Consider the following 25,396-nt stretch of genomic DNA (forward strand, 5'->3'; position numbering starts at 1 on the left):
GAAGAAAAATTACATATTTAATAGCTTTGCTTGGGTTTGATCTTTCAGGTACACTCATGCAGCATACCTACTGGTATTGTGAACACCAGAATGAAAAACTACTGATGTATGGGGGGGGGGGGAAGGAGAGGGATAAAATGTGAAACTCAAGGAATTGTGGAATTGAATCCTGTAAACTAAAAGAAAACAAACAAATTAATTAAAAAAAATTAAAAAAAAGAAAAACTACTGACCTAGAAAGAGTTGAAGGAATTTCCTTCTATGAATATATTAAAGAATAAGGTTTATTTGAATGATGTCCCACATAAAGGCAGTTGAATGGACTAGATGCCCTCCCATCCAGCCAACGATATTATAGCTTAATCAGTCCTTTTAGGCTAGTTATGAAAATATCAACAATTTTTGAAAGGCAGCCATCCTCCATCATTTTTCAATTAAAGTGCTGTACTCTTATTCTGTATACAAGAGAAATGGGGTAATTACTAAGCAAAACAATTTCTTTCAGTAGGCAGCTATGTGTGAATGTGTATATTACTCCCATTCTCCAGTTATCATACTCTGTCTCGGCAGCTTCACAAATAGACATATGACTAAACTGATACTTTTGGGTGATTGTTAAAGCCATACTTCATATGTTTTAATGCCTGTGAATCTCCTTGGTAAGGTTTAGCCTGCTAGGACATTTCTCTGGCTTGGTAAAATAATTGGAGTTATCTGTCAGACCCTCTTGAAGGTAAATTTATTGATATAATTACTTAGGGGACAGGATACTATGGAAGTTTCTATCCTGTAAATGAGCTGTGTTCCAAAAGTGCGTTTTTAGTCATTTGAAACTTAGAATGTATATTGTCATAGAAATGTTACTATAAATAGGGATTAGGTTATCAAACTAGTCTACAAAAACTAGAGTTAGCTGGAATATTGTACATTTGAAATGAACACCCAGGGGTGAAATGGTAGCAGCTGCTCTGCTTTGTTTCAGCTCCATCATCATCATCATCACCATCATCATGTTACCTGTCCCACTTTCCCCCAGGATAATAAGCTCATCATCAGCAAACTCACCATCTTGGAGATTGCTTCAGCCATGGTACTCACAACTTATCAGTAGCCTCATTCATGTCTGCACCTTTAAGTGGAGGACTGGAGGGTGGAGCAAAAAACTCCTCCCATAACCTTCCTTTATAGAGAGATCAAAATTCCAGCCATCTCTTGGTTTCAACCTTTGGGGCCCCCTCTCTTTGAGCTTACTTTTTTTTTTTTAGCAATCGGGGTTAAGTAACTTGCTCAAGGTTACACGGCCAGTTATTTCTGGGTGTGGTGCTGAGTATCTGAGCCTGGATTTGATCCAGGTCATCCCGACACTGGAACCGGTGCTCTTACTCACTGAGCCACCTGGCCGCTCCTCTTTGAGCTTACTTTTGTTTATGGTCTTCCACTAGTGGGTTTTAAGTGCCTTGAGGGCAGGGACTGCATTTCTTTTTCTTATTTATACCCTCAGCACTTAGCACAGTGCCAAATAAGTAGGCACTTAATTGTTTATCATCTTGGATGTAGTAGAAACCAATATTTTTAAAGAGGATCATGGCTTCAACTACATTATGGATGAAATTTTCTGTGGTACACAATGAGGAAGAGAACAGGAATATGTGGGAGCTATTTATTTATTTATTACAATTTCATTTCTGAAAAAATTATTCTCCTGGTTCTTCTCATTTCATTCGGTATCAGTACATACAGGTCTTACCAGATCTCTCTGAAACTGTACCTTTAAGCGTTTCTAATAGCAAAAGAGAATTCCATTTACATCCATATGCTATAATTTGTTCAATCATTCCCCACTTGATGGACATCCCCTTACTTACCAGTTCTTTGCCACCACAAGAAGAATTGGTATAAGTATTTTTGTACATATAAATCATTTTCCTTTTTCTTTCATCTCTTTACAGTATCACTGTAGTAGTGGTATCAATAGGTCAAAAGGTATGACATAATTTAGTAACCTTGGGGGTACAGTTCCAAATTGATTTCCAGAATGTCTGGATCTATTCAGATTTCTACTAATGGTGTGCTAATTTGCCTGTTTTCCTGTAGTCCCTCCAGCATTTGTCATTTTCCATTTCTACTTCACTAACTCTGATCAATGCAATTACCAGTCATGTAGCCACCTCCTGACAGAAAGGTGATGGATTCATTATGCAAAATGAGACATATATTTCTGGATATGACCAATGTGGCAATTTGTTTTTGCTTGACTATGTATATTTGTTTCTAGGCTTTTGTTTTTCTTTTACCCTCCTCCTTCACTCTCAATTAAAGAAAAAGGTAGGAAACAGAGAAAATAAATTATTAATTATCATTACTAATTGAAAGAAAATAAAGAACATTAAGAAAAAGGCGCATATGGAAGGCAATAGTGCAATGGAAAAACTGCTGAATTCATAGGACTGGACTTTGAATCTTAACTTTGCTATGTACTTAATTCCTGTGTGATCTTGTGGGCAAGCGGTTTAATGTTTCTGGGTCTCAGTTTACTGAACTATAAAATAAGGGGGTTGGATGTAGATGACCTCTAAGGTTCCTTTCGACCATAAATCTATGTTCCTAGAATCATATGACTCCACCTCTTTCCCTCTCTACCTCCTTGTTTTATCCCCACCAAAAATTCAGATTCATAGACAATCTCTCAGATAGAATGTGATTGGGTTGGAATATTGCTGTGGTGCAGGAAAAGATGAGCTGGTTGATTTTGAAAAACAGGGAAAGACTTGGAACAATGAAGGAAGATGCCATCCACCTTCAGAGAAAGGGATCAAAAGTGGAAATTTGCATAGCATGGTCTTACATATATATATATATATATATATATGTGTGAGTGTATATGTGTATGTTTATAGATGCTTATGTATATGTGTGTATCTATATCTTTATCTATCTATCTATATGTATTTAATTGTAGTCTTTAGGGCAAAGTGGGAGTGGGAAGAGTGAAGGGAAAAATAAAGTAAAAAGTGCACAGCGGAGAACAAGAAAAACGACAAGAAAAGCTGGGTAGCTTGGAAAACAATGTGTAGTATTTATTATATAGGTTTTCTTGAAGTGGAAATTGATTATTTTATATTGAGCCCTCTCTTATGTTCTGCTGCGTACATGGCAATGTTCTTTTCTTTTGCTTTTCTTGTTTTGCATTTGTTTCAAATAAACAAAAAAATTTACCAAAAACCCCCTTTAAATGATAAGAAAACCCAATGATTTTTTGCCAAGTCTTCTTCCTTCTTGACCTTTCTGCCATGAAATAATAATATAATTAACATAATAAATAATATATAAATAAATATATTATATATAATAACATATAATATATGCAATAAAACACACACACTAATGACAACCTTTTTTTTCTGGGTGGTCTCTTTTATTTGAGTTTTTGTGACACTGCTCTTTATGGTTCTCTCCTATCTATCCAGTGGTGGGGAACCTGTGGCCTCGAGGCCACATGTGGCCCTCTAGGTCCCCTTTAGCTCAATCCAAATTCTGTGAAGTTTGAATTCAGTCGAAGGGTCACCCTTGAGGACCTAGAGGGCCACATATAGCCTTGAGGCTGCAAGTTCCCCACCCCTGAACCAATCCTTTTCAGTTTCCTTTGCAGGATCTTCACCTGTGTGCCATCTCCTAAAGATATATTCTGGCCTCTCTCTTCTTCTTCCTATATACTTTCTCTCTAGATGATTTCATAAGCTAGTTTTTGCAGATGACTCTCGTTATCTACATATCCATCATCTTCTCTCTTTGAGTCCTGCCTCTTCAATGGCCTGTTGGACATCTTCAGAGCCATCTGGAACTCAGCATGTCCACAACAGAACTCATAATCTTTCCCTTTAAACCTCCCCCTCCATTATTCTTAGGGAGGGTGGTACCATTCTTCTAAGTCACCCAATTTCACAAACCAAAAGTCATCCTTAACTCTTCACTGTCACTCATCCCTGTATCCAACCTACAGCCAAGTCTTATTTCTGTCTCCACACCACCTCTCACATCTGTCCTCCTCTCTGCTTACATGGCCACCACCCTAATCCAGGCCCTGGACTACAGCAATGGCTTCCTCATTAATAGCCTCATATATTCTCTCTCCCACCCAATCCCTTTTCCACACTATTGCCAAATTTATCTTCCTGAACTACAGGTCAAATCATATCACTCGTTCAAGAAGTTTCAGTGCCTTACAATCACCTCTAGGATAAAATACAAAGTTCTCTGTTTGTTATTTGGAGCCCTTTACAATCTGGCTTCAACCCAGTTTTCCAAGTTTATACTACACTCTTCCCCCTCCTTAGCTGTATGCTCTGGTCTCCAGTCTCCATGTCTTTGCTCGGTTTGTCTCTCATGCCTGGAATACTTTCCTTCCTCATCCCATCTTAGAACCCTGCCTCTCCTCAAGGCTGAGTTCAAGTGCTATTGCCCTACACCAGGCCTTTGCTGAGTACCAGAGCTGTTGGATTTGTCCCTGAAGCCATTTTGTATTTATTATAAATACATAAATGTTGTATTTACTTATTTGTGATTTGTGTGTATGTCTTCTCCCTGATAGAATGTAAGCTTCCCGAGGGCAGAAAGTTTTTTGTTTTTGTCTTTGTCTGTCTTTTTCGTTTCATTTTTGTCTTTGGTCTTTGTATATCGCACTTGGGGATAGTAGGAGCTAAATAAATGCTGGTGCAATGGAATTTTTCAAAAGAATGATATTAGCAACAAAGAATATAGTGAAAAAAAGAAGATGGTCGAGTCTAGAATCCTGAGGATACCTACATTTGAAAGGCAGGAAAAGGAAGCAGAGACAGGTAAGGAGTTGTGGAAGAAGTAAGAAGAGAAGAGTATGAGTCTGAGGTCACATTTGAACTCAGGTCCTCTTCACTCCAGAGTGAGTGCTCTATTCACTGCACCACCTAGCTGCCCTTCAATTCATTTCAACAAAAGTTTATTAAACATATGTTGTGTGTGATACAACGCTAGTTACTAGGGACACAAAGACAAAACCAAAGGAGTCCTTGGTCTCAAGGACTTCAAATTCTATAGTTGTTCATAAGTTTGGGAGTGTGCAAAAATCTTATTCTGTTAAGTTTTCCAGCTAAGAATATATTCCTCATTTGAGCAGCAGAAAGTGGAGCTTCATATTACTCTGCTTTTTGTGAATTGCCTCATGATGGTGGTTAATTCTCAACTGTCAAGGCAGTGGTTCTCCAACTGGTTGATTCTTTTCCCTTTTGCTGTTGGAGTCTTAGTTATTATACCATTATTGATAGAATCAGAGGATGAGCCGGGGAAGGGATAAAAAATTAAATCGACCAAATTAATTTGACTATTCATTTAACTTTGCAAAATTATTTGGTAGGCCAGGATGTTGAAATTAATGGTTACTAGTCAGGCTTAGGAAAATTGTGAGGTAGACAAAGAATGTTCTTTACTTTCCCCCTCCTCCAGGTCCCTTCAATTTTTAATACTTCTCTGTCCCTTATTTTTTTATGTTGCCCTTTCCCCCTACCATTGGTCAGTTTCTCCTACACAGTTGTACATGTTCTGGGTCCAAGCCAGAATAGGTCCCTGACCTACATGCATATCTCCAAAAAGGATGGAGTATCTATTTCACACTAAAGTGTTAATGACTGATACTAGTATACGTGCTCTCTCTTCCATTTTAGCAGGGCATAGTGATTTAACTTGAAGGAATGAATATCCTAGTGGATTTTCAGGCATTGGCAGTGGGCTCACTGGGGAGAATATGCTTGATGGGAGTCCAACAGGTCTTAGAAACACAGAATTGTGGATTTAGGATTAGAAGGGGCTTTAAAAGTCATGTATTCCAACATTGCTAAGGACACTGATACCCAGAGAAGTAAAATGAAAATTTTTGCCTTGATCATTCAGGTAGTAGATGGCAGGGCTGGGATTTGACCATAAACTTTCTGACTGAAAGCGCATTGGCTTTTCCTCTGCAAATTATGCCATGTCTACTCATAGGCTGGTTCTGGGCTTGAGAGATTCTCTAGCATTTTCATTTTCCTGTCCTCATTTAACCTAATCATACAAATAATCATGTTGTATGTATAACCTATATCAAATATCTTGCCTTCTCAATAAAGGGGGAAGGGTTCAGAGGGAGGGAGAGAAATAATCTGGAACTCAAAATTAAAAAAAAATGTTAAAATTGTTATTACATGTAATTGGGGAAAACATTAAATTAAAAAATATCATTATATTGTCCATATTTCATTCGGTCATTTCCAGGTCTAATGGTCCTGAGATGCAGCATAGTGGGTAGGCTTCTGGGCTTGCAGTCAAGAAACAACAAGTTTGAATCCCATTTTAGCCGATGGCTAGCTTTGTGACTCTGGTGAACTCCCTTAACTTCTTCAGACCTCAGTTTCCTCATCTGTGAAATGAGTTGTATTCATAAAACTCCAAGGCCCCTTTCAGCTCTAAATCTATAATCTCATGAATAGTAAGGTCTGAAGGTTGGAAAGGACCTTAGGGATCAACTATCTAGTGCAGTCCTACATTTCACAAATGGGAAAGCTGGTCCAGAAATAAATGATTTGCTCGAGTACCCAGATTTAGTTAGCAGCTAATCCAGGCCTAGCTCCAAGGTCTCTTGGCCTCAGTCCCAGGGTGCTTATTACATCATGCTGCCTAGTTCTTTTCTTTCAGTCACATTCCTTGCTGTCTTCTCCACACATCTGTACCTCCCTTCATCCTCCAGTATCTATTTTCTTCGGAGCTTTATTAGACGTGCTCTCAAGGAGGCCAATGACAGGTCCTGACATGGATTAAATGCCTGTGGATTCTAGTTGATACTGTTTGGAGCAGGAGGGAGGTTTGAATGTCTGAACCTGTGGGTTCATCTTGGGATGCTTTTTCTTGTCAAGATGAGGATGGCTTTTGCCTATTGTGTTTTATTCGAAATTATAGTAGTCCTTTGGGGCCTCAGTCTAACTGTCAGCACCGCCCTTATCCAGGCCAAGCCCAGGCACTGCCTTGGCCTCAGGCCATATGTTGCCAAAGTCTTTCTATTCTCATTTATAAGTAAGCAGGATGATTAGGATGTACAGGGTACATTCTTCAGGCCTGGCACAGCCTCCCCAACTAACCTGATATTTGTGTAGGCAGTGATGCACCCCGGCAGTTGTGGGAGGGTGACTTTTAGTGCCATGAGAGAGCCAGAATTTTATCTCTGCTCCTGTAAGTTTTCTGCCTGGGGGACACTTTACATGGCAGTCCTTTCTTTTCCTTTCCTCACTTTGGGCCACACAGGGGTGAAGAGAGATACAGGTAGGTGAGTGATTGTGAATAGTGTAGGCAGAGCATGAAAAATCCACCATCAACCAGGAAACTTCTTGATTGGCTGAGAGGGAGCCAGGAATTATAGATCAGGTGAATGAATTTCATCTAGTCCAACTAAGTGAAAGAGTATAAAAAATGTGCTTAGTGGGGCTTTGATGGGGAGGGGGAGAAGAGGGAGACACTAGTTCTCTCCTCCACCCACACACCCCCATAAGAGCACCACTAAGCTAATCTATTAAGTCCATGAGGGGCTTAGATGCTCTCCCTAGCTTTTATTTTATGTCCTTCTAATGACCTTTCCTGTTGTCTTATTTTTATTTCTTTCTGTTCTCTTTTTCCTTGTAAATAAATCCTAGAAAATTTCTACTTGATTTGCAATGGGGAGACAGGAAGATCAAAGTATAAGGAAAAGAAGAAGGTAGATATAAACTGTTAAGGCACCATATAAATAGAAACTATTAAGTATTAGAAACAGGTACCTGTATGGTGGTTGTTGTCCTTGGTTCTTGAAGAGGACGAAAATGACATCACTATACTAGAATCAAATTTCTTTTTCTTTTTTGCTTTTTGGAGGGTTAGGGTTAGGGTTAAGTGACTTGCCCGGGGTCACACAGCTAGTTTTTGTGTTAAATATCTGAGGCTAGATCTGAACTCAGGTCCTCCTGACTCCAGGGCTGGTGCTCTATTCACTGCGCCACCTAGCTGCCCCTAGTCAAATTTCAATGTGTCTGACGGTGGCTGATCGGACCAATATGAACTTGGAATACTCTACAACAGGTTGGGCACAAATAGTCTGTGGGAACATTTGGGGTGAATACTCTAAATCTGCACATCCTATGTTTCCTTTGAGTTGTTTCAGTTCTGCTTTGCTCACAGAGCACAGCACCTTTTCTGATGTGGGCATGCCATGCTGAGTGGTCCTATGCCATTGTCTCCCATGTCACACAATCAATTCCAAAGTTCTTGAGAGAGATCTTGAGAGTGTCCACAGCTTCTTCTGACCATGCGAATGCTTGCCCTCCATTAGTTCTTCATAAAGTTGTCTTTTTGGCAAGTGTATGTTTTGCATTCAAACAACGTGGCCAACCATATGGTACCAGTATATGATGACAAGGCAAAAGAAACAGACTAGGGAATGAATGTTCAAGGATTGTGAGTCAGATAAATGAAACTCAGAGAAAAAGGAAGGCGAAGGGTCACAGTGCCAGAAGTTGGGATTCATTAATCAGAAAAGTCTTAGGAAGCAGGGAAAGGAGGAAACCTTGGAGTGAAAAGCACAGATTCTCGGACTGAGTTAAGGAACTGGTGGTCTCAGAAGCTGAGCAGTCTTCATCTCCTCCTCCTGGCTTTCTTCACGTCCCAAATAAAATCCCACCTTCTACAGGAAGCCTTTTCCAGTGTCTCTTAATTCTAACACCTTCCTTTTGTTAGTTATTTCCAATTTACCCTCTATGTAGCTGCTGCTTTGTGTGTATGTATCTGCTTCTTGTCTCCCTCATTATATCGTGAGCTCCTGAAAAGTGAAGCCTTTCTTTTGTCTTTCTTTGTATCTTACACAGTGCTTAGCACATAGTAGGCACCTAATAAAATTTTAACAACTGACTGTAGTGAAACTTAATGCCCAGGGATGCATATTCCAGTTCCTATTAAAGTACTTTTAAGTTCATGTCTTAGGACACTGTGATGGCATATTTTCATTTTGTTAGAGTGTGACTGAACTGGTTTACCATTTAGTTACATTTCTGTGGAAGCAATGGGGCACCCCAGAACAGAGGAAGTCTATGCTTAATAACAGCTTGCTTTTTTAATAGAATTTTACAGACATATCTTCTTTGATCCTTACAACCCATAAGGTAGGTAGCACTTATTTTTTTTAAAGCAATTGGGGCTAAGTAACTTGCTCGAGGTTACACAGCCAGTTATTTTGTGTGGGTGTTAAGTATCTGAGGTCAGAACCAATCCCGGATCTCCTGACTCCAGGGCCGGCGCTCTTACTCACTGCACCACCTAGCCGCCCCATAGGTAGCACTTATTACCCCTACTTTATCTACAGATGAAACAGAATATTGAGGGTTAGAGAGTTTAAGAGATTTGCTTAAGGTCCTATAGCTAGTTAGCAGAAAGCAGGAACTCAAACTCCGATCTATTGAGTTTATAACCGGTGCTTGTTCCATCATGCTACCCCCTTCCTATTGAATCCTTGGAAAGAACTAATAACATAGTTTATAATCTTGAGAACTCCTTAGGTCAACAGAGCAAAATTAGAAAAAGACTACCAATGATGTATATTTTAAAGTGCTCTTGAAAGAACTTTAATTCTTTTTTTTCTTTTGCAAAAAAAGTTAAACCATTTCTAATAAAAAGACAGAAAGAGGCAACCATTTTAAGGCAAAAAAGTGAAGAATTCTGTAAAAGAATAGATTAAAATTAGAGGGACATTGTGGATTTGGTATGGTGCTTATTAGGCCAATAGTAGATCCCAGGGATTGGGAGGGGAACTTGTGATTTCTTTGGTACAAGGAGCTCCCAGATGAGGGAAATCTCTCTATCAGTACAGGTTAGTACATTCTCTGCAACTTAGAGTCTTAGAGGGTTGCCTAGAATACTGAAAGGTTAAGTGATTTTTTCTAGGTCCTGCAGTCAACAGACTTCAGAGTCAGGAGTTCAACCTAGACCTTCCTTGCTTCAAGGATAACTTTCTGTCCACTAACTCACTTTTTCTCATTAGATCTCAAAATCTCTGGTGTATTTTATATGAAAAGAATACTTAGGCAATTTAATGGAGACCTTTGCTTCTGTCAAGTTTTAGTTTTCCAAAATATGGATGATTTTTATTTGAAATGTAGCCTCTTTGCTTAATGCATCAGAAAATCCAATACTAAGAAATTACCATTGCTTGAAGAGTTATTACTAGTTATTCAATTTACTTCCAGCATTCTAGTTTAAGTGATACTTTTGTCTCAAAGGTAAATATACTGACTCAATTTTCGGTGACATAAATTATTTCCTGAAAATATCAACCCAATTGCAGCTTTAAACAAAAGGTCAAAATTCCCTGTTTTCAGAAAAAGCATTGTCAGCACCATGGCCAGGGATAATGGTAAAATTGGGAGCAGTAAGCTAGGTCAGCTGTATAGCAAATCAAAGAATTCTGAGCTACTTGTTGACAGTCTTGTCTTGACATCCTTATGAAGTTAATGAAGCTGGCCTGGGGTAGGGGTGGATGGGGGAGGAAATAAAGAAAAAAAAGAAGGAAGTTAACTGCCGGTACCTGATAGACTAGTCAGTATTGTGGAACCCAGCTCAAACTCAGTTTAAGCCTTTAGGGTTCAGGAAGGAGATGGCTACATCATTTGGAATTCTGGTTGACTTCCCTAATGTAGCTGTTTCTTTGTGTATTTTTTTCTGGTATCAGTCTCAGGAAGGTGGCCAGGGCACCTGTTGCTGGGTCTGTGTTTCCCCCTTCCCTGGGCATCTTCTGTGTCATAACTATATTTGACACTTCCCATTACTAAGGATTAACCTTATGGTACAAGTGAATCGGTGGTCATAAGGCCTTCTTAATGCACTCTAGTCTGCATCCCTGATATGGCAACTGTTTAAGACTCTGACCTTGAAGTATATTTGAAAACCTGAAATAACAGATATTGGGAATAAAATAAAAGAATCATCTTAATTTTATATTGACCTCTAATTACATATCCAGGATATTATGTATGATTATGGTCTCTGCATCTCAAGAAAGGCATACTTTGTTTCAAACATTTCTAGAGGAGGGTATCAAAAGGATCCCCTTCATGATAGAGGATGAAGGTAGATTGTAGTTCTTAGTCGAGGAAAGTTAAAAGTTAAAAGGTACGATCTATCAAATTGCAGGAAGTATAGATTTGTTTACCCTAAATAATATATCAAGTATGTACTGGTTCACCAAATCTCAGAATACTAAAAATCAGTATTGTTCATTCCTTGGAGTCGTTAGGTCTTGTTTTAAGGTAAAACATCATTGCTACCAAAAGTTTCTTTAACATTTTAAATATTCAAAGTAAATAAAAAGAAGTAGAGAGTAAATATATTCTAAGCAGCAAAAATATAAATGTTCTAGATGGGCTTAACCTAATTGATAACAGATCTATAAAAGATTATCAGATGGAATTAAGAGAATTTTATCTTTATTATTATGCAACTGAGCTGCCATGCTTTGTGCTTTGCACATAGTGAACACTTCATATTTGTTTATTGAGCTAAATAGACTATATACTCTCCTTTTGGGTCCAGGAAACTTAAATTTGACCTTAGTATGTCAATGTCTTTATAGTCCTATTATGTGTTCTCAGTATCTGGTTAGTACAAGATAATTATCAAAGCATGGCAGGGGTGCAGGGGGAGAGAGGAAGAGGAAAGTCATAGGTCATGTACAAGGAAGGAAAGGCCTTTACTTAGAAAGCATCTAAGTATCTAGAAAGAGTCTTCAGAGACTCCAGAGACAGCGTAATGATAGTAGATGATCATAAGTAGTAGTTAATGGAAAATTTAATCAGGAGATTTAATCTCATTGAATTTTTATAAGCTTCAGGAAGTTCTAAATGATCAACATATCTGGCTGTCAAGAATAAAATGTGGGTGTTCATTACATTAGAATCTATTCTTAGAAATAGAGATTAAAGAATAAAGTCAGCAAGGACCAAGGACCCTAGAACTACACTATAAAATTTCTCTTCCTCACACAAAATTAAAAAGGCATTAGTCCAAAAATGATACTTGGTTGAGATTTACCTCTTCTGCTTTAAAAAATATATATACTTTATATTTTCCAGTTGCACTGAAAATTTCAGATCGATAATTTGCCCTACAAACAAATAGAATCTCTGTTCTTTTAGGGGGTCAAAGTAGGAAACCTAATTTTGAATTGGATTGTAGGTTAGGGAATTGCAGTTCTCAGTCTATCATATTTTCATGAGATAGGTTTCAGTCACAAGGGGTAGGTTGTGTTTTCTTTTTTCTTTTTGGAGGGGGGAAGGTAGGGCAATTGGGGTTAAGTGATTTGCCCAAGGTCATACGGCTAGGTGTGTGTGTGTGTGTGTGTGTGTGTGTGTGTGTGTGTGTGTGTGTGTGTGTGTGTGTGTGTGTAAGTATCTGAGGCTTCATTGGAACTCGGGTCCAACTGACTCCAGGGCTGGTGCTCTATTCACTGTGCCACTGAGCTGCCCCGCCTAGTTTACATTTTCAATACCTCTCATGTAAACCTGCAATGTCCCAGGTAATATATTTTTAAAAGGGATGGTCATGGACTGCTTAGAATATATGTAAAGGAGGGTCTTCAGAGAAGTGAGAAGTCTAGAAACCTTAAGGAATGTCTAGAAACCTTGTGAAGAATTGTTGAAACAACAAGAAATTTTTAGTTTGGAGAAGACCTACAAGAGAAAGGAGAAAGAATAGTACTTTTCATGTATTTGAAGGCAGCCATCAGGAGGAGAGATTTGGCTTATTCTGTGTGACTGAGGGCAAAACCAGGGAGATATTACAGGAAAGGCAGATGTTTTGGCTCAATATAAAGAAGAATTTTCTAATGTCTAGAGCAGTGCAATAATAGAATGGGCTTCCTCTCGAAGTAGTGAACTTGAGAAGGGGTCAGTGGTCAGCCAGATTACTACCTTACAAGGATGTTAAAGAAGGGATTTCTGCAAGGAGCAGAAGGGGTGTGCTGGAGTCACAATAGGATATTGTACTGACTCCTGAAAGTTCATTGTTAAATTTCCAGAGTGAGCATCTGAACTTCAGAAACTGCCAAATGTTACAAATGAGGGCAAATTTACTGTCTTGTTGACTGTCTAGACTTATGTGATGGAGAAAATGTTAATAATACCAATTACACTTGCCATCATGACATATATATTATACATGTATATATTAAATATATTTTTAGAGGGACAGTTGTTAAACATTTATCAGCATAGCCCTGACTCTATAACTTTGTTGATCCCTTGTGAATACAGTCCCTGCGTCTGTGATTCTATGACTCTTTGCCTTCTTTCTCATGGGGGAAGGGCTGGGGCCGGTGCTTCTGGGAATTGGTGTGGAAGAAAGAATCCCTGTGTGGGTATTTCTTAGACTCTTTTTCTCATTAGACCTAACCCAAACAAGCTTTTCCTACATTGATGAAGATGATGTAGGAGATCAGGGTTTTCCATATAGGATAAACATAAATCAGAGGGAAGAAATGCACTTGATGAGCTTTTGGCAAATGCACTTTTTGGATCAGGATGAAAGGAATAATCCCTGGAGCCATCTGAGCTGCATTTTCACCATCAACTGTGAATATTTTTCATGAGGCCCATTGCTATTGCTGAACGATTTTCTCAAATTTCCAAAATGGGGTTATTTTCATAGTTTTCCATTATCATTCCCTCGTGGTCTTTTAATTTATATGATATTAGTAATATGGATAAGTGTCTGAAATGAGCACTAATAGTTAACTGAAAGCTAAAGCAGATAATGATTTAATTTTGAATTTCCATTTGCTGGAGTATTCCTATCACAACACTTATGTGAATTATGTATATGAATATAGGGATGCTAACTTAATTGAATTGATAGAAAATGGGCCCTGATTTAATGAAGTAGTTTTCAGTCTCCAATTGTAAAACTATAAAGTATTTCTTTAATGGTAGTTTCTAATGCTCAAAATGCTTTCATGAAAATGACTAAGTGTAATTGATTGTAACGAAAGAAGGAATGCAAAATTGGGCATTAAGTGAATGAGTTCTCACCCTATCTGTAGTTATGTATCATGCTATACCCAACAGACCTTGCCCAGCATTAATATTAATAGGAGGTAGAGAGGAGGGTTCAGTGGGTTGGGAGGCTGCAGAGAGAGTTGGCAAGAGGATGGCCAGCTGGTGGGCTTAGAGATGAGGTGGGGCAGAAAGAAATCTCTGTCTGTTTCTGTCTACCTCTGTCTCCGTCTCTCAGAGAGACAGATTTTGAATTCTTTGGGGTTTTTTCTTTTCCTTTGTTTTAAGATCACAATTCAGCTGTTTGTTGTAGGATTCTATTTTGGAAGAGCAGCAGGAAAAAGACATGAACACTCTTCATTGACTCCCACTGACCTCAGCTACACTCTGGAGTCTTTTGAAGTCAAAATGGCCTCATATACCAATTCTTTGTGGTTACTTTTAATTTTGTTTAAAACACTACTATTTAAAAGACTATACCGTATCACCAGTTTCAACTGGTGAGGTACTATTAAAAAGTTCAAATTAAAAAAAATATTTTACAAGCGATTATAGAATTCACTTCTTCTAAATCAATCTCACCCTCCCCCAATCTGCTACCACAAAGAAAAAGTACATGTCTTTGTCATTGTTTCTATATACATAATGACTCACAGCATGGCCATTTCTATTTCTTTTTTTAAGGGCTTTCATTTACACCTACTTTGAAATATTTTGAATGGCCAAAACACTCACAGAATATTGAAGTTTGAAGGGACCTTAGTCACCATTTACTATATTTCACCCCATACCTGAAAAGATTACCTATTATAATATACATGGCAAATGGTTATTGATGGTGCCACTGCTTGAGGACCTTTAAGGAGGAGGAGCCCCCCAACTCTTGGGGCAGCCCATTTTATAGCTGATAAAATTACAAACAGCTTATCAATAAGGAGTTTTAAAAAACATGTAATTTTCACTGGTATTGATTCTGGATTACCAGGTTACATGTCCTATAAGTAGCAATCTCTATATTACATACTTTGCTTAACTGAATCAGCTAGATAGCATACTGGAGAAAGGAATAGATTTGGAGTCAGGAAGATTTGAGTTCAAATCTTCTCTCAGATTCTTACTAGCTGTGTGACCCTGGTCAAGTCACTTAACCTTAACTAAACCTCACCTGTCAAATGAGGCCAATAACGACACCTACATCACAGGTTTGCTATGATGATCAAACGAGGAGACATATGTAAACTGCCTTGCAAACCTTAGAGCTTTATAAAAGTGCTAACTATTATAAACTATTTTTTTTTAAAATGTTAGTTGGTTCTGGGGAAGAAGTGCTTATTTAAAAGAGATTGGTGTGTTAAAACAAAATGTAGAAAAATATTTCTTTAAAAACACATATAACTTAAAAGTTAAGAAAGAGGTGGGTAGGACAGAATTTATATATATTGGAAGATAGAAACATATTTGAGCTGAGGGAAGGGAAGGACGTTGTAAGATCATCAATGTCTGTGAGTCCACTCGTGACAGCACTTACCAAGCAATCCAAGAACGTTTTGAATGTACTTAATCAGAAGATAATCGAGAATCATAGAAAATAATACTTTGAAACCTACAAATGTAAATAACAATGTACATGGTAATGAAAGTACATGGGGATAGCAACTACATATATAAGGATTAAAATTGGATCACATAAACCATAGCAATGCCTACCAATATTTAGGGCATATTATTTGAACACATGAATACAGATTTCATACAACCCACAAAACCAAGCACATAAAACTTGGGTGAAATGGCAGCATTCTTTGTGTGGCTCTTCCTTGCCTGGGAAGTGCTGAAAGATTAGTTGATAGGCTCTGTGGCATTATTAAATGAGCCCTTTTTGGCAGGCTCACGTAACAAATGGGGAGACATACAGTGGCACGTTTCCACCTGCTCTGGACTTGGGTTTCTCATGGGTGTGCTATTTCAAAGATGCCACATATCATTTCTGAATGTGGTGACAAGCTAAAGGCTTGTGAAGAGAGAGATCTCTCTTTCCTAAGGGAGGCTTTCTTATTTGGATGGGTAGTAATAGAAACCTGCAACCTTGGGTCAATCTGTGGGATCCAGAAACATTGGAGTCTTTTCTAAGATTCTTTGCTATGAAATTTTAACATAATTGAGAAGAGTGGCTTTTAGGACACATTCCATCTTATTTCTTCTAGGACAAAGATTCTTAACCTGCTGTCCATAAAAAAAATGTTAACTGTGTTTTAATGTAATTTGTTTCATTTGCAATCCCGCATATTTTATTTTATGCATTTAAAATGCATATTATGAGGAGACAGTTACAGAAAAGCCTGGGAAGATGTGCATGAACTCATGCAGAGTGAAGTGAGCAGCACCAGAAGAACAACTTATACAATAAAAATAATATGGTGAAGAAATACAACTTTGAAAAACTTGGGAGCTGTGATCAACTCAATGAGCAACTAAAATTCCAAAGGATGCATGTTGAAACATGAAACCAATTTCATGAAAGAGAATTGATGGGTCCAGTATGCAGATTGAGATGTGTTTTCTTTTAGACATGGTCAAGCAGAAATTAATAGACACTGGATAGAGTGTCAGGTCTGGAGTCAGGAAGATTTATCTTTATGAGTTCAAATCTAGCCTCAGACACTTACTAGTTGTGCGACACTGGGCAAGTTACTTAACCTTCTTTGCCTCAGTTTCCTTATCTATAAAATGAGCTGGGGAAGGAAATAGCAAACTACTCCTATATCTTTGCCAAAACAAAGAAGGCCAAAAAACTCCAAATGGGGTCACAAAGAGTCAGACATGACTGAAAATGAATCAATAATAAGAATAATGCAGGAATTTGTTTTTCTTGACTATACATGTCTGTGATGGGTTTTATTTTTCTTGTTTTCCCAAAAGGGAAAGGAAAGTTGGGGAAGTGGGAGGAAGAAGGTGAACCTTTGGGAAAAAAATTAATTTAAAAAATTGTTCTGACTATTTCACAGTCTTCATCAGACTGCCCAAGGAAACCATGTTGCCAGAAGGAAAAAAAAGAAAAGGTTAAGAACCCAAGGGCTAGGAGGATGCAAGGATGTCAAGTGAATACAGGAATGTGTCAGAACTGGTACCCCGTCCAGAGGCATACATGTGGGTCCACAAAATATACTTAATGATGATGGATATCAGAATTCATCGGGCAGGGGTGGCCAGGTGGCTCAGTGAGTAAGAGCACCGGCTCCAGTGTCAGGATGACCTGGATCAAATCCGGGCTCAGATACTCAGCACCACACCCAGAAATAACTAGCCATGTAACCTTGAGCAAGTTACTTAACCCCAGTTGCTTAGGGGCGGCCAGGTGGCTCAGCGAGTAAGAGCACCGGCTCCAGTGTCGGGATGACCTGGATCAAATCCGGGCTCAGATACTCAGCACCACACCCAGAAATAACTGGCCATGTAACCTTGAGCAAGTTACTTAACCCCAATTGCTTAAAAAAAAATAATTAATCAGGCAGCAAGGTGGCACAATGGATAGAGCTCTGGCTCTGGGGTCAGAAAGTCTTATCTTTGTGAGTTCAAATCTGACCTCAGATACTTCCTAGCTGTGGACCCTGGGCAAGTGTAATGTTAATGGGATATAAGATCTTCCAAGCCCATTAATAGGCCTTATATGGAGCCCATTAAGGGAAGCTTGCTTAGGGGAGACTTGCTTGTAGGAAGGCTTTCACACCTTTTGTTAATTTCTAATTAGGCACTGAATCACATAGATTGTGATATCATCTGGCTCTAAAAAGGTATATATACTCTGAAGTTAGCATTTTGCTAACTTCATTGGAAGAGTGTTTCTGTGATTTGGCCAGATGAGATGCTGGGTAGCTGTTAAGGAGCCCTCCTGGCTTTGAAAAAACCCAAATGTTGGTGCTTCTCTCTCTGGTAACTATGTATGTATTACCTTGGTTAGGCAGTTGGATCCATCTGTTGATCTATGTTAATTTCTCAGACAGTTAGAAACCCTGCCTGTTGGTCTTTATTTCTCTGCTTGTATTCTCTATATTTTCTTTGTCTGGATTTTCTCTGAAGTTCAGGGTGCTGATTTTTCCCCTGAGCTAATGAATGTAATTTAAAAAGATAGTTGACCCCTTGAACAGCTATCTTTCCTAGTAAAGTAGATCTAAGAACATGTGCTAGCAGCTATCCTGGGTATGCCAGTGTGATTATTGCTACAGCAAGTCACTTAACACTGTTTGCCTCAATTTCCTTATCTGTAAAATGAGCTAAACAAGGAAATGGCAAACCACTCCAGTATCTTTGCCAAGAAAACCCCAAGTGGGGTCACAAAGAGTTGGACACAACTGAAAAATAACTAAACAAATCTGAATTCGTTGGTATGTGATCAATGGAGGATGTTTGTACATATTTTAGATGATCACAGAATGATCATTAGGAACAGAAAGCAGTCATCTATCTTAACTTTCCATTTTACAGATGAGGAAACTGGGGCCCGAAGATGATTTTGAGTGACTGTCAAATATTCCATTAAACCTGTGGCCCACATATCTGTAGTTATTATTAATGAGGAAACTGAGGCCAACAGGTTAAGTGACTTGCTCAAGGTCATATAGATAGTAAGTGTCTGAGGCTGGATTTGAACTCTTTAAGATGAGTCTTCCTGGTTCTAGGCCTGGTACTCTACTCACTGTGCCACCTAGCTTTGTATTAATGAAAGGAAGGTTGGATTTGGAATCAGAGGTTCAAATCCTAACTCTACTACTTTGTGTAACTTTGGGCAAATTCACTGTATAACCTTCAGGTCTTCATCTATAATATGAGAGGATTGGTCCAGATTCCCTCTGAGGTTCCCTCCAGCACTAAATTTATGATTCTTTTATGCCTTGTGATCACTTACCCTAATAAGAACTGGTTTTGATGTGGGTTTGGGGTCTAATAAATTTGCTCTAACTTGCAAGTTTCCTAGGAATTCTTTTGAGCTTAATAACATCACTATTTTTAGAAATTTTTGTTCTAAGAAGTTGTTTGTTGTTCTATGATTTTCAATGTGCTTTATAATTATGAACTTTGACCATTAGGTTCATTTGATGTACAGAAATGGAGGAAAGGACCAACTGATCGAAATTAAATGCTTTTTCAAAGGTCATAATTCAACAACCATTCGAGTCAACTTCTGTTTATTAAGTGCTTGCTGTGTGTGAAACACTGTGGTAGGTTTAGGGCTACAAAAACGAAAATATATTAGCTCCTAGTCTCAAGGAGTTTACTTGGTGATGGGGCAAGAGGGCACAGAATTTAAACATAGAAACACAAAACCAGATGTGTATGCTCCCCCCATTCGTCTACATAGTAAGTGTCAATCCTTACACCTTTACCACATCTTGGGCTATCCTCAGTCCTCTTGACTTTTGTCCTACCACTGGACTTCGATGACTCTGGAAGAGGGAATGAGGCTGATGACTTTGTACAACTCTGCTTCACTTCAATTCAATTCATGTGAGGGGGAAGACATCCCTTGTGATATCACTGGTCCTCTTCAGAAATGAAGGATAAGCAACATTTTCTCAGACCATTTCCTATGTCCCGACTTCTTTCTTTTCCAACCCTTCCAACTTTCCGACTTCAACCCAATTCTTAGATGTTTCAACCTTCCACTGTTCTCTGGCCTGTCTCCCATATCTATTTATCTCTCTGTCTATCTATCAAGATATATCAATTGCTATAGATAGATTGATATCTACAGAGATAGATATCTGTAGAGAGAAATGTATCTCGATCAATTGATTGAGATATATGTATAGACATAGCTATATCTCTATCTATACATCATAAATAAACAAAGTAGTAAAATGCAAGGTAGTTTGGGAGGGAAGACACTAGCAGTTGGGGGGAAGCAGGAAAGGTTTCATGCAGAAGATGGTACTTAAGGTGTTGTCTTCAAGGAAGAGAAGGACTGTTTGAGACTAAGGTGAAGAAGGAGTCCATTACAGACATATGGAATAGCCCATGCAGAGACACAGAGATGGGAGTTGAAGTGTTGTATGTGGATAACAGAGAGAAGGCCAATTTAACTGGACCAGGGAGTGTCCAGTGAGGCTGGAAAGATAGGTTGGGGCCAAACTGTCTAGGGCTTTAAACATTAAACAGAGGGGTGTCTGTTTTACATCAGCAGATGCCCCATGGTCCTTTCAAACCCATCATTCCAAAATAGACCTTCTCTTCCCCTAAAATTTGTTCTTCCAAACTTTCCTATTTTTGTTGAGGCTACCACCATTTTTTTTCAATAAACTAGGTTTGTATCTTTGATGCTGTCCTCCACCTTCTCTTTCCCTCACCCTTCATATCTAATTACTTGCCTAGTTTTATAAATTTTCTTGCCATTGTCCCCTTACTCCACTCACATAATCACTTTCCTAATTCGTTTGAACTGTCATTCCTCATCTGGTCTATTACCGTAGACTCTAATCGGTCTCGCTGCCTTAAATCTCTTGTGTCTCCAATCCATTGACCACATATCCGACAAAGTGATCTTCCTAAATTATAGATCCGACCACATCATTCACCTTCTTAATAAACTCCAGTGGCCCTCTATTACCCTAGGATGAATAATAAGAGCTAATATTTATGTAGCACTCTATGATCTCATTTGATAACCCCATGAGTTAAGTGCTATTACTATCTCCATTTTAAAAATAAGAAAATGAAAGCTGAGAAAGATTAAGTGACTTAGCCAACGTCACAAGTAAGTGGCCAAAGCAGAATCTGAACTCAGGTCTTCCGGATTCTAAGTTCAGTATTCTATCCACTATACCCCCTATGTGCCTCAAATACAAACTCTTCTGACTGTCACTTAAAGTTCATCCCAACTTGATTCCAACTTGCCTTTCTAGATTTTTTTTCATCACTCTGCTTCATGCCATTTATGGTCCAGCCATACTGGTCTTTTTTTTTTGTTGTTGTTCCACACACATGACATTACTGCTCCCATCTCCATGCTTTTGCACAGGTTGTCCCTCGTGGTTGGAGTATAGCCCTTACCTCTCTGCCTTTTAGAATCCTAATTTCCTTCAACACTCAGCTTGAATACTAGCTCCTTTCTAACTGAGGCCTTACTTGATTCCCCCAAATGTTAATGCCTTTTCTGTCCTTTCCCCCATTTATTTTGGGAATGCATAAATGTCTACATATCTCCTATAGGATGTAAACTTCTTGAGGGCAGGGACTGTTTCATTTTGGTCTTTAGGTGCTCAGCCTGAGAGTGGTAGGCTCACAGTAACGGCTGCTTAATACATGCCTATTTGATAGAAAACTATGAGTCATCATTTGTTTATTGTACCGAAGAAAGGTACAAATAGGGTGCTGGTATTGCTTTAAACACTCATCTGTCTCATACATATACACCTTTTCTGTGAAGATTCTCTCCTCCTCCCTGATCTGAAGATCTTATTTGTCTTTACCCCTTTGGCTGATATGATCAGTGTGGGAATATATCTCCAGAAGGCCATGGTTAAAATTCATGTTTACTAGAAGGGGAACCTGATTGGAAGGAGAAGCAACTTTCAACTCTCATCTTCCCTAGTGATGTAGATCAGTTTGTCAGATAGTCATTGAATTGGACATTTGGAGGAAAGAGATATTAAACCTTTGCTGTAGACTATCCATGTTATAGTAAGAGATCAACTTCTTTCTCTCTTTCTCCCCACCTCCATCATTTATGGAATAAAAAAAGCATTTCCATAACATAGTATAATGAAAGAAGTTTGCACGTGAAACTGCAAATCTATTATGTGCAATTTGCTATTCCTTTTAAATATATAATATTCATGTAAATTTCTTTTTTTTCCTTCCTTCCCCCCTCCCTACCTAGAGATGGCTGCCATTAGATACAAATGTGTGTATGTAAAAGTCATTCTATACATACGTCTTTTTATCAGTTCTTTCTTTGACTGCAGATAGCATCTTCCTTTCTATGTCTTTTGTGGTTAATTTGGATCTTTGCAATAGTCAAAATTACTTATTCACTCAAAGTTGTTCTTAAAGCAATATTGCTGTTACTGTATACAACATTCTCTCTCTTTCTTCCCCATTTCTCCCTCTCCTTCCCTTCCGTTTTTCTCTTTCCTCTCTTCCTCTCTACTTTCCTTTTTTCTCCAACCCTTCCTTCGCCCTCTCTTTCTCTTCTCTCTCCCATTCTATCTCTCTCTATAAAATACAGGTACATGGGTAGCCTTAGTCAGATTGTATACCATCTTAGGGAGGGGGGGAATAGAAAGAGGGGAGGAAGTTTAGAATTCAAAATATTATAAAAGCGAATGTTGAAAACTAAAAATAAATAAATAGAGAAAAAAATAAAATAAATGTCCATACATGTATGTATACATGTATATGTTACATAATTTCATTGAGGGAAAACTTCCTAACAATGAGAGCTATCCCAAAGTGGAGTGGGCTGCCTCTGTATGCCACACTTTCTCCCTCACCAGAAGTCACCAAACAAAGCCCAGATGACCGCTCCTTGGGCTATGCTGTGCTGGGGATTCTTATTGGAAGAAGAGGCAGCAATTTTGCAATGGTTGGAATCAGGAACACATGGGTTAAGCCCTGCCCTCGAAACCTCCTGGTTGTGTGATCTACAAAGTTCTCTTAAACTCCCAGGGTCCCAGGCTACACTGTAAGTTGTAGAACAGTTACTGACCTATATTGTTGGGGTGAGTTTTCTCATGCCATTGAGATCACAGCTCTAGATCTCCAAACAAATTCTTCTTCATAGAGAGAAGATGGCCCCTGAAATCCCTTCCAACTGAGGTTTTGTGATTCTGTGACTGAATCCCTGAACTCATCCTTGACTTTGAAGAATAAATTAGGTGCTTTGTAACAGGAGCTTTGTCACAGAAAAACCTCACAGCTTTCCCCGCCTTAGTTTATACTACTAATGAATTCACATCGTCCACCACCTCAGTCTTTACTACCAGTAGTTGCATGAATTTCTTTTATCTCTTTTGTCCTCAACAGCTGTTCCACGTGGCCTATGTGCTCATCAAATTTGCAAATTCTCCTCGTCCTGATCTCTGGGTCTTGGAAAGATCAGTAGACTCGGGAAGAACTTACTTGCCTTGGCAGTTTTTTGCCCGTAAGTAATATACACAGATGCCGGTGCTCTGAGGCCTGCAGAACTCTGTCTTCTCATTAACTTTCATCATACCCATCCTCATCAGGGGGGACCAAAAGTGTTTGCACATTTCATCAGAATATAGTCTTTGAAATTTTAATCTCTAGATAGCGTTAGTGAGACACTAATAACTTTTACTTTTTTGAGCTACAGCTCCTAAGTTAGTAACACCTTAGTAGATGCTTGCTAAATTTTTATTGGATATGTGTATATGCATGAGTTCTATTTTAAGTCACCACCACATAGAAAAGCTGAAGGTCAGAATGTCTTTCATGATAAAGTCCCTGTTCATTTCTCTTAGCTATGTACCTATGTGTTCTCCAGTAGAACACAGTGTCTTTCTTTTACTCAATAGTGGGAAAGGTTAACGGCTACGTGAATGAATATTGTCTCATGTACCACCCAACCTGCATCTGTCTCCATCATATAGGCAGACTTTCTGAGGATGCCTCTAGACCATGTGAGATATTGACATTGGAAGGACATTGCCTACCACAGGGATGGGTTCTCCACAAGAGATTATTTATGGGTCAATTTGCCTGATGAGGACTTAAGCCTCATTACTCCAAATATTACTGTTGAAAGTCAAGTGACTTAGAGTGATGTGAAAGGTGGCATCTTAAAATGCAAATGAATGTTACACATAGATATAGATGTAGTCCCTTAAAACTATGATGTGTCAGTCTTATTTTTCCAATTCTTAGTTTTTCATCACTTTATAGCAAATGAGTATAGAACTGAGACTTTTCTGTGGATATTTGCCATGAAAAATTAGTTTCAATGTGAAAATGCTTCTTTGTTAGACTCTAAAGGAGACTGTTGGGAACAGTTTGGGACAGAAGCCAACATGCCTATCACTGAAGACAATGATGTTATCTGTACCACTGAATATTCTCGGATTGTACCACTGGAAAATGGAGAGGTGAGTGTAATTAGGGAGGTTGTAAGAAATGACGTTCAAAAGAGGACAAAATTTAAGGCAGGCATGCTGTTCTGACATGAACAAAAAGCAGTCAAGGTCACATGTCACACATTTGGGACTCAGGCATTAGCGAACTTTCCTAAACTTTGATGGAAAAAATCTTTTATGGTTTCCTAGGTTGTGGTTTCTTTAGTAAATGGTCGTCCTGGAGCAAAAAACTTTACGTTCTCCCCTACTCTGAGAGAGTTTACAAAGGCAACCAATATCCGCTTGCGTTTTCTCCGGACCAATACCCTTCTTGGACACCTGATCTCTAAAGCCCAGCGAGATCCAACAGTCACTAGAAGGGTGAGTAATTTCAAGAGTTCTTTTTGGTTTTGGGGGTTACCGAATTAAGTTCATTTTATTAGTTTAAGAGCAATGGGTCTCCAAGTGTGGCCCACAGACCCCAGGGGTCCCTGAGGCCCATTTCAGGGGGGCCTGTGAGTCAAAATTATTTTCATAATAATTGTTCTTGTTCAGACATTTTCAGTTGTATCTGACTCTTTGTGAATAATACTAAGGAATTATTTGCCTTTTAAAATACTTCTCCCTTTTCTAATTATATAACTATGTGAGGCTGGATTTTCTTCATATACATCAACCGGAATAATATATCACAACAGATTGAATACATGAACATAAGAATCAAATCATCTTCTATTAAACCAGACACTAAAGAGATTTACAAAGACATGTAAAACAATGCTTCTCTTCTCACTATTCTTTTTATTTGGAAAATATTATTTTTATAAAAATGTTATGTTAACATGTAGTGGGCTTTTGTTGTCATTTTAAAATGAATTAATTTGTATTCTAACATTATCAGTTTAAATTTATAATATGGTGAATATCAAACAGATATTACCTACATAAACACAAATTTTTTCTGTGTGTTTGTGGTGGGGTTGGGGGTGGATTCTGCAGTAATTTTTTTTCTATCATTTTTTTCTCTCTTTTTTATTTTTTAGTTTACATCATTAATTTCCACAAGATTTTAAGTTACACACTTTCTCCCCATTTTTCCCCTTCCCACCACCCCAAAATTGAGATCCCACTGAATTTCCCCTCCCCCAATCTGCTCTCTCCCATATCTTCTCCCTTCCCCCCTCCCCCTAGCTTTCCAGTAGGGCACGGTGGATCTCTGTGTCCCAGCTCTGCAGTAATTTTTCAGAGAATAAAGAGATCCAAAAACCA

At 38.5% G+C, this 25,396-nt stretch overlaps 1 protein-coding gene across 2 annotated transcripts in view; it reads left to right on the forward strand.

Annotated features, from left to right (window-relative positions):
• Positions 1-25,396, forward strand: part of LAMA3 (laminin subunit alpha 3) — a 343,942-nt gene that overhangs the window by 57,680 nt on the left and 260,866 nt on the right. For both annotated transcript variants that reach the window (XM_069099797.1, XM_069099798.1), the window contains exons 3-5: positions 23,082-23,199; positions 24,042-24,160; positions 24,338-24,508. In XM_069099797.1, the coding sequence (XP_068955898.1) occupies positions 23,082-23,199; positions 24,042-24,160; positions 24,338-24,508 (408 nt within the window). The remainder of the gene's footprint in view (positions 1-23,081; positions 23,200-24,041; positions 24,161-24,337; positions 24,509-25,396) is intronic.

Source organism: Petaurus breviceps, unplaced genomic scaffold, assembly GCF_028583685.1.
Source record: "Petaurus breviceps papuanus isolate PSGF00001 unplaced genomic scaffold, PetGlider_PUasm1.0 38, whole genome shotgun sequence".
Taxonomy (NCBI): Eukaryota; Metazoa; Chordata; class Mammalia; order Diprotodontia; family Petauridae; genus Petaurus; species Petaurus breviceps.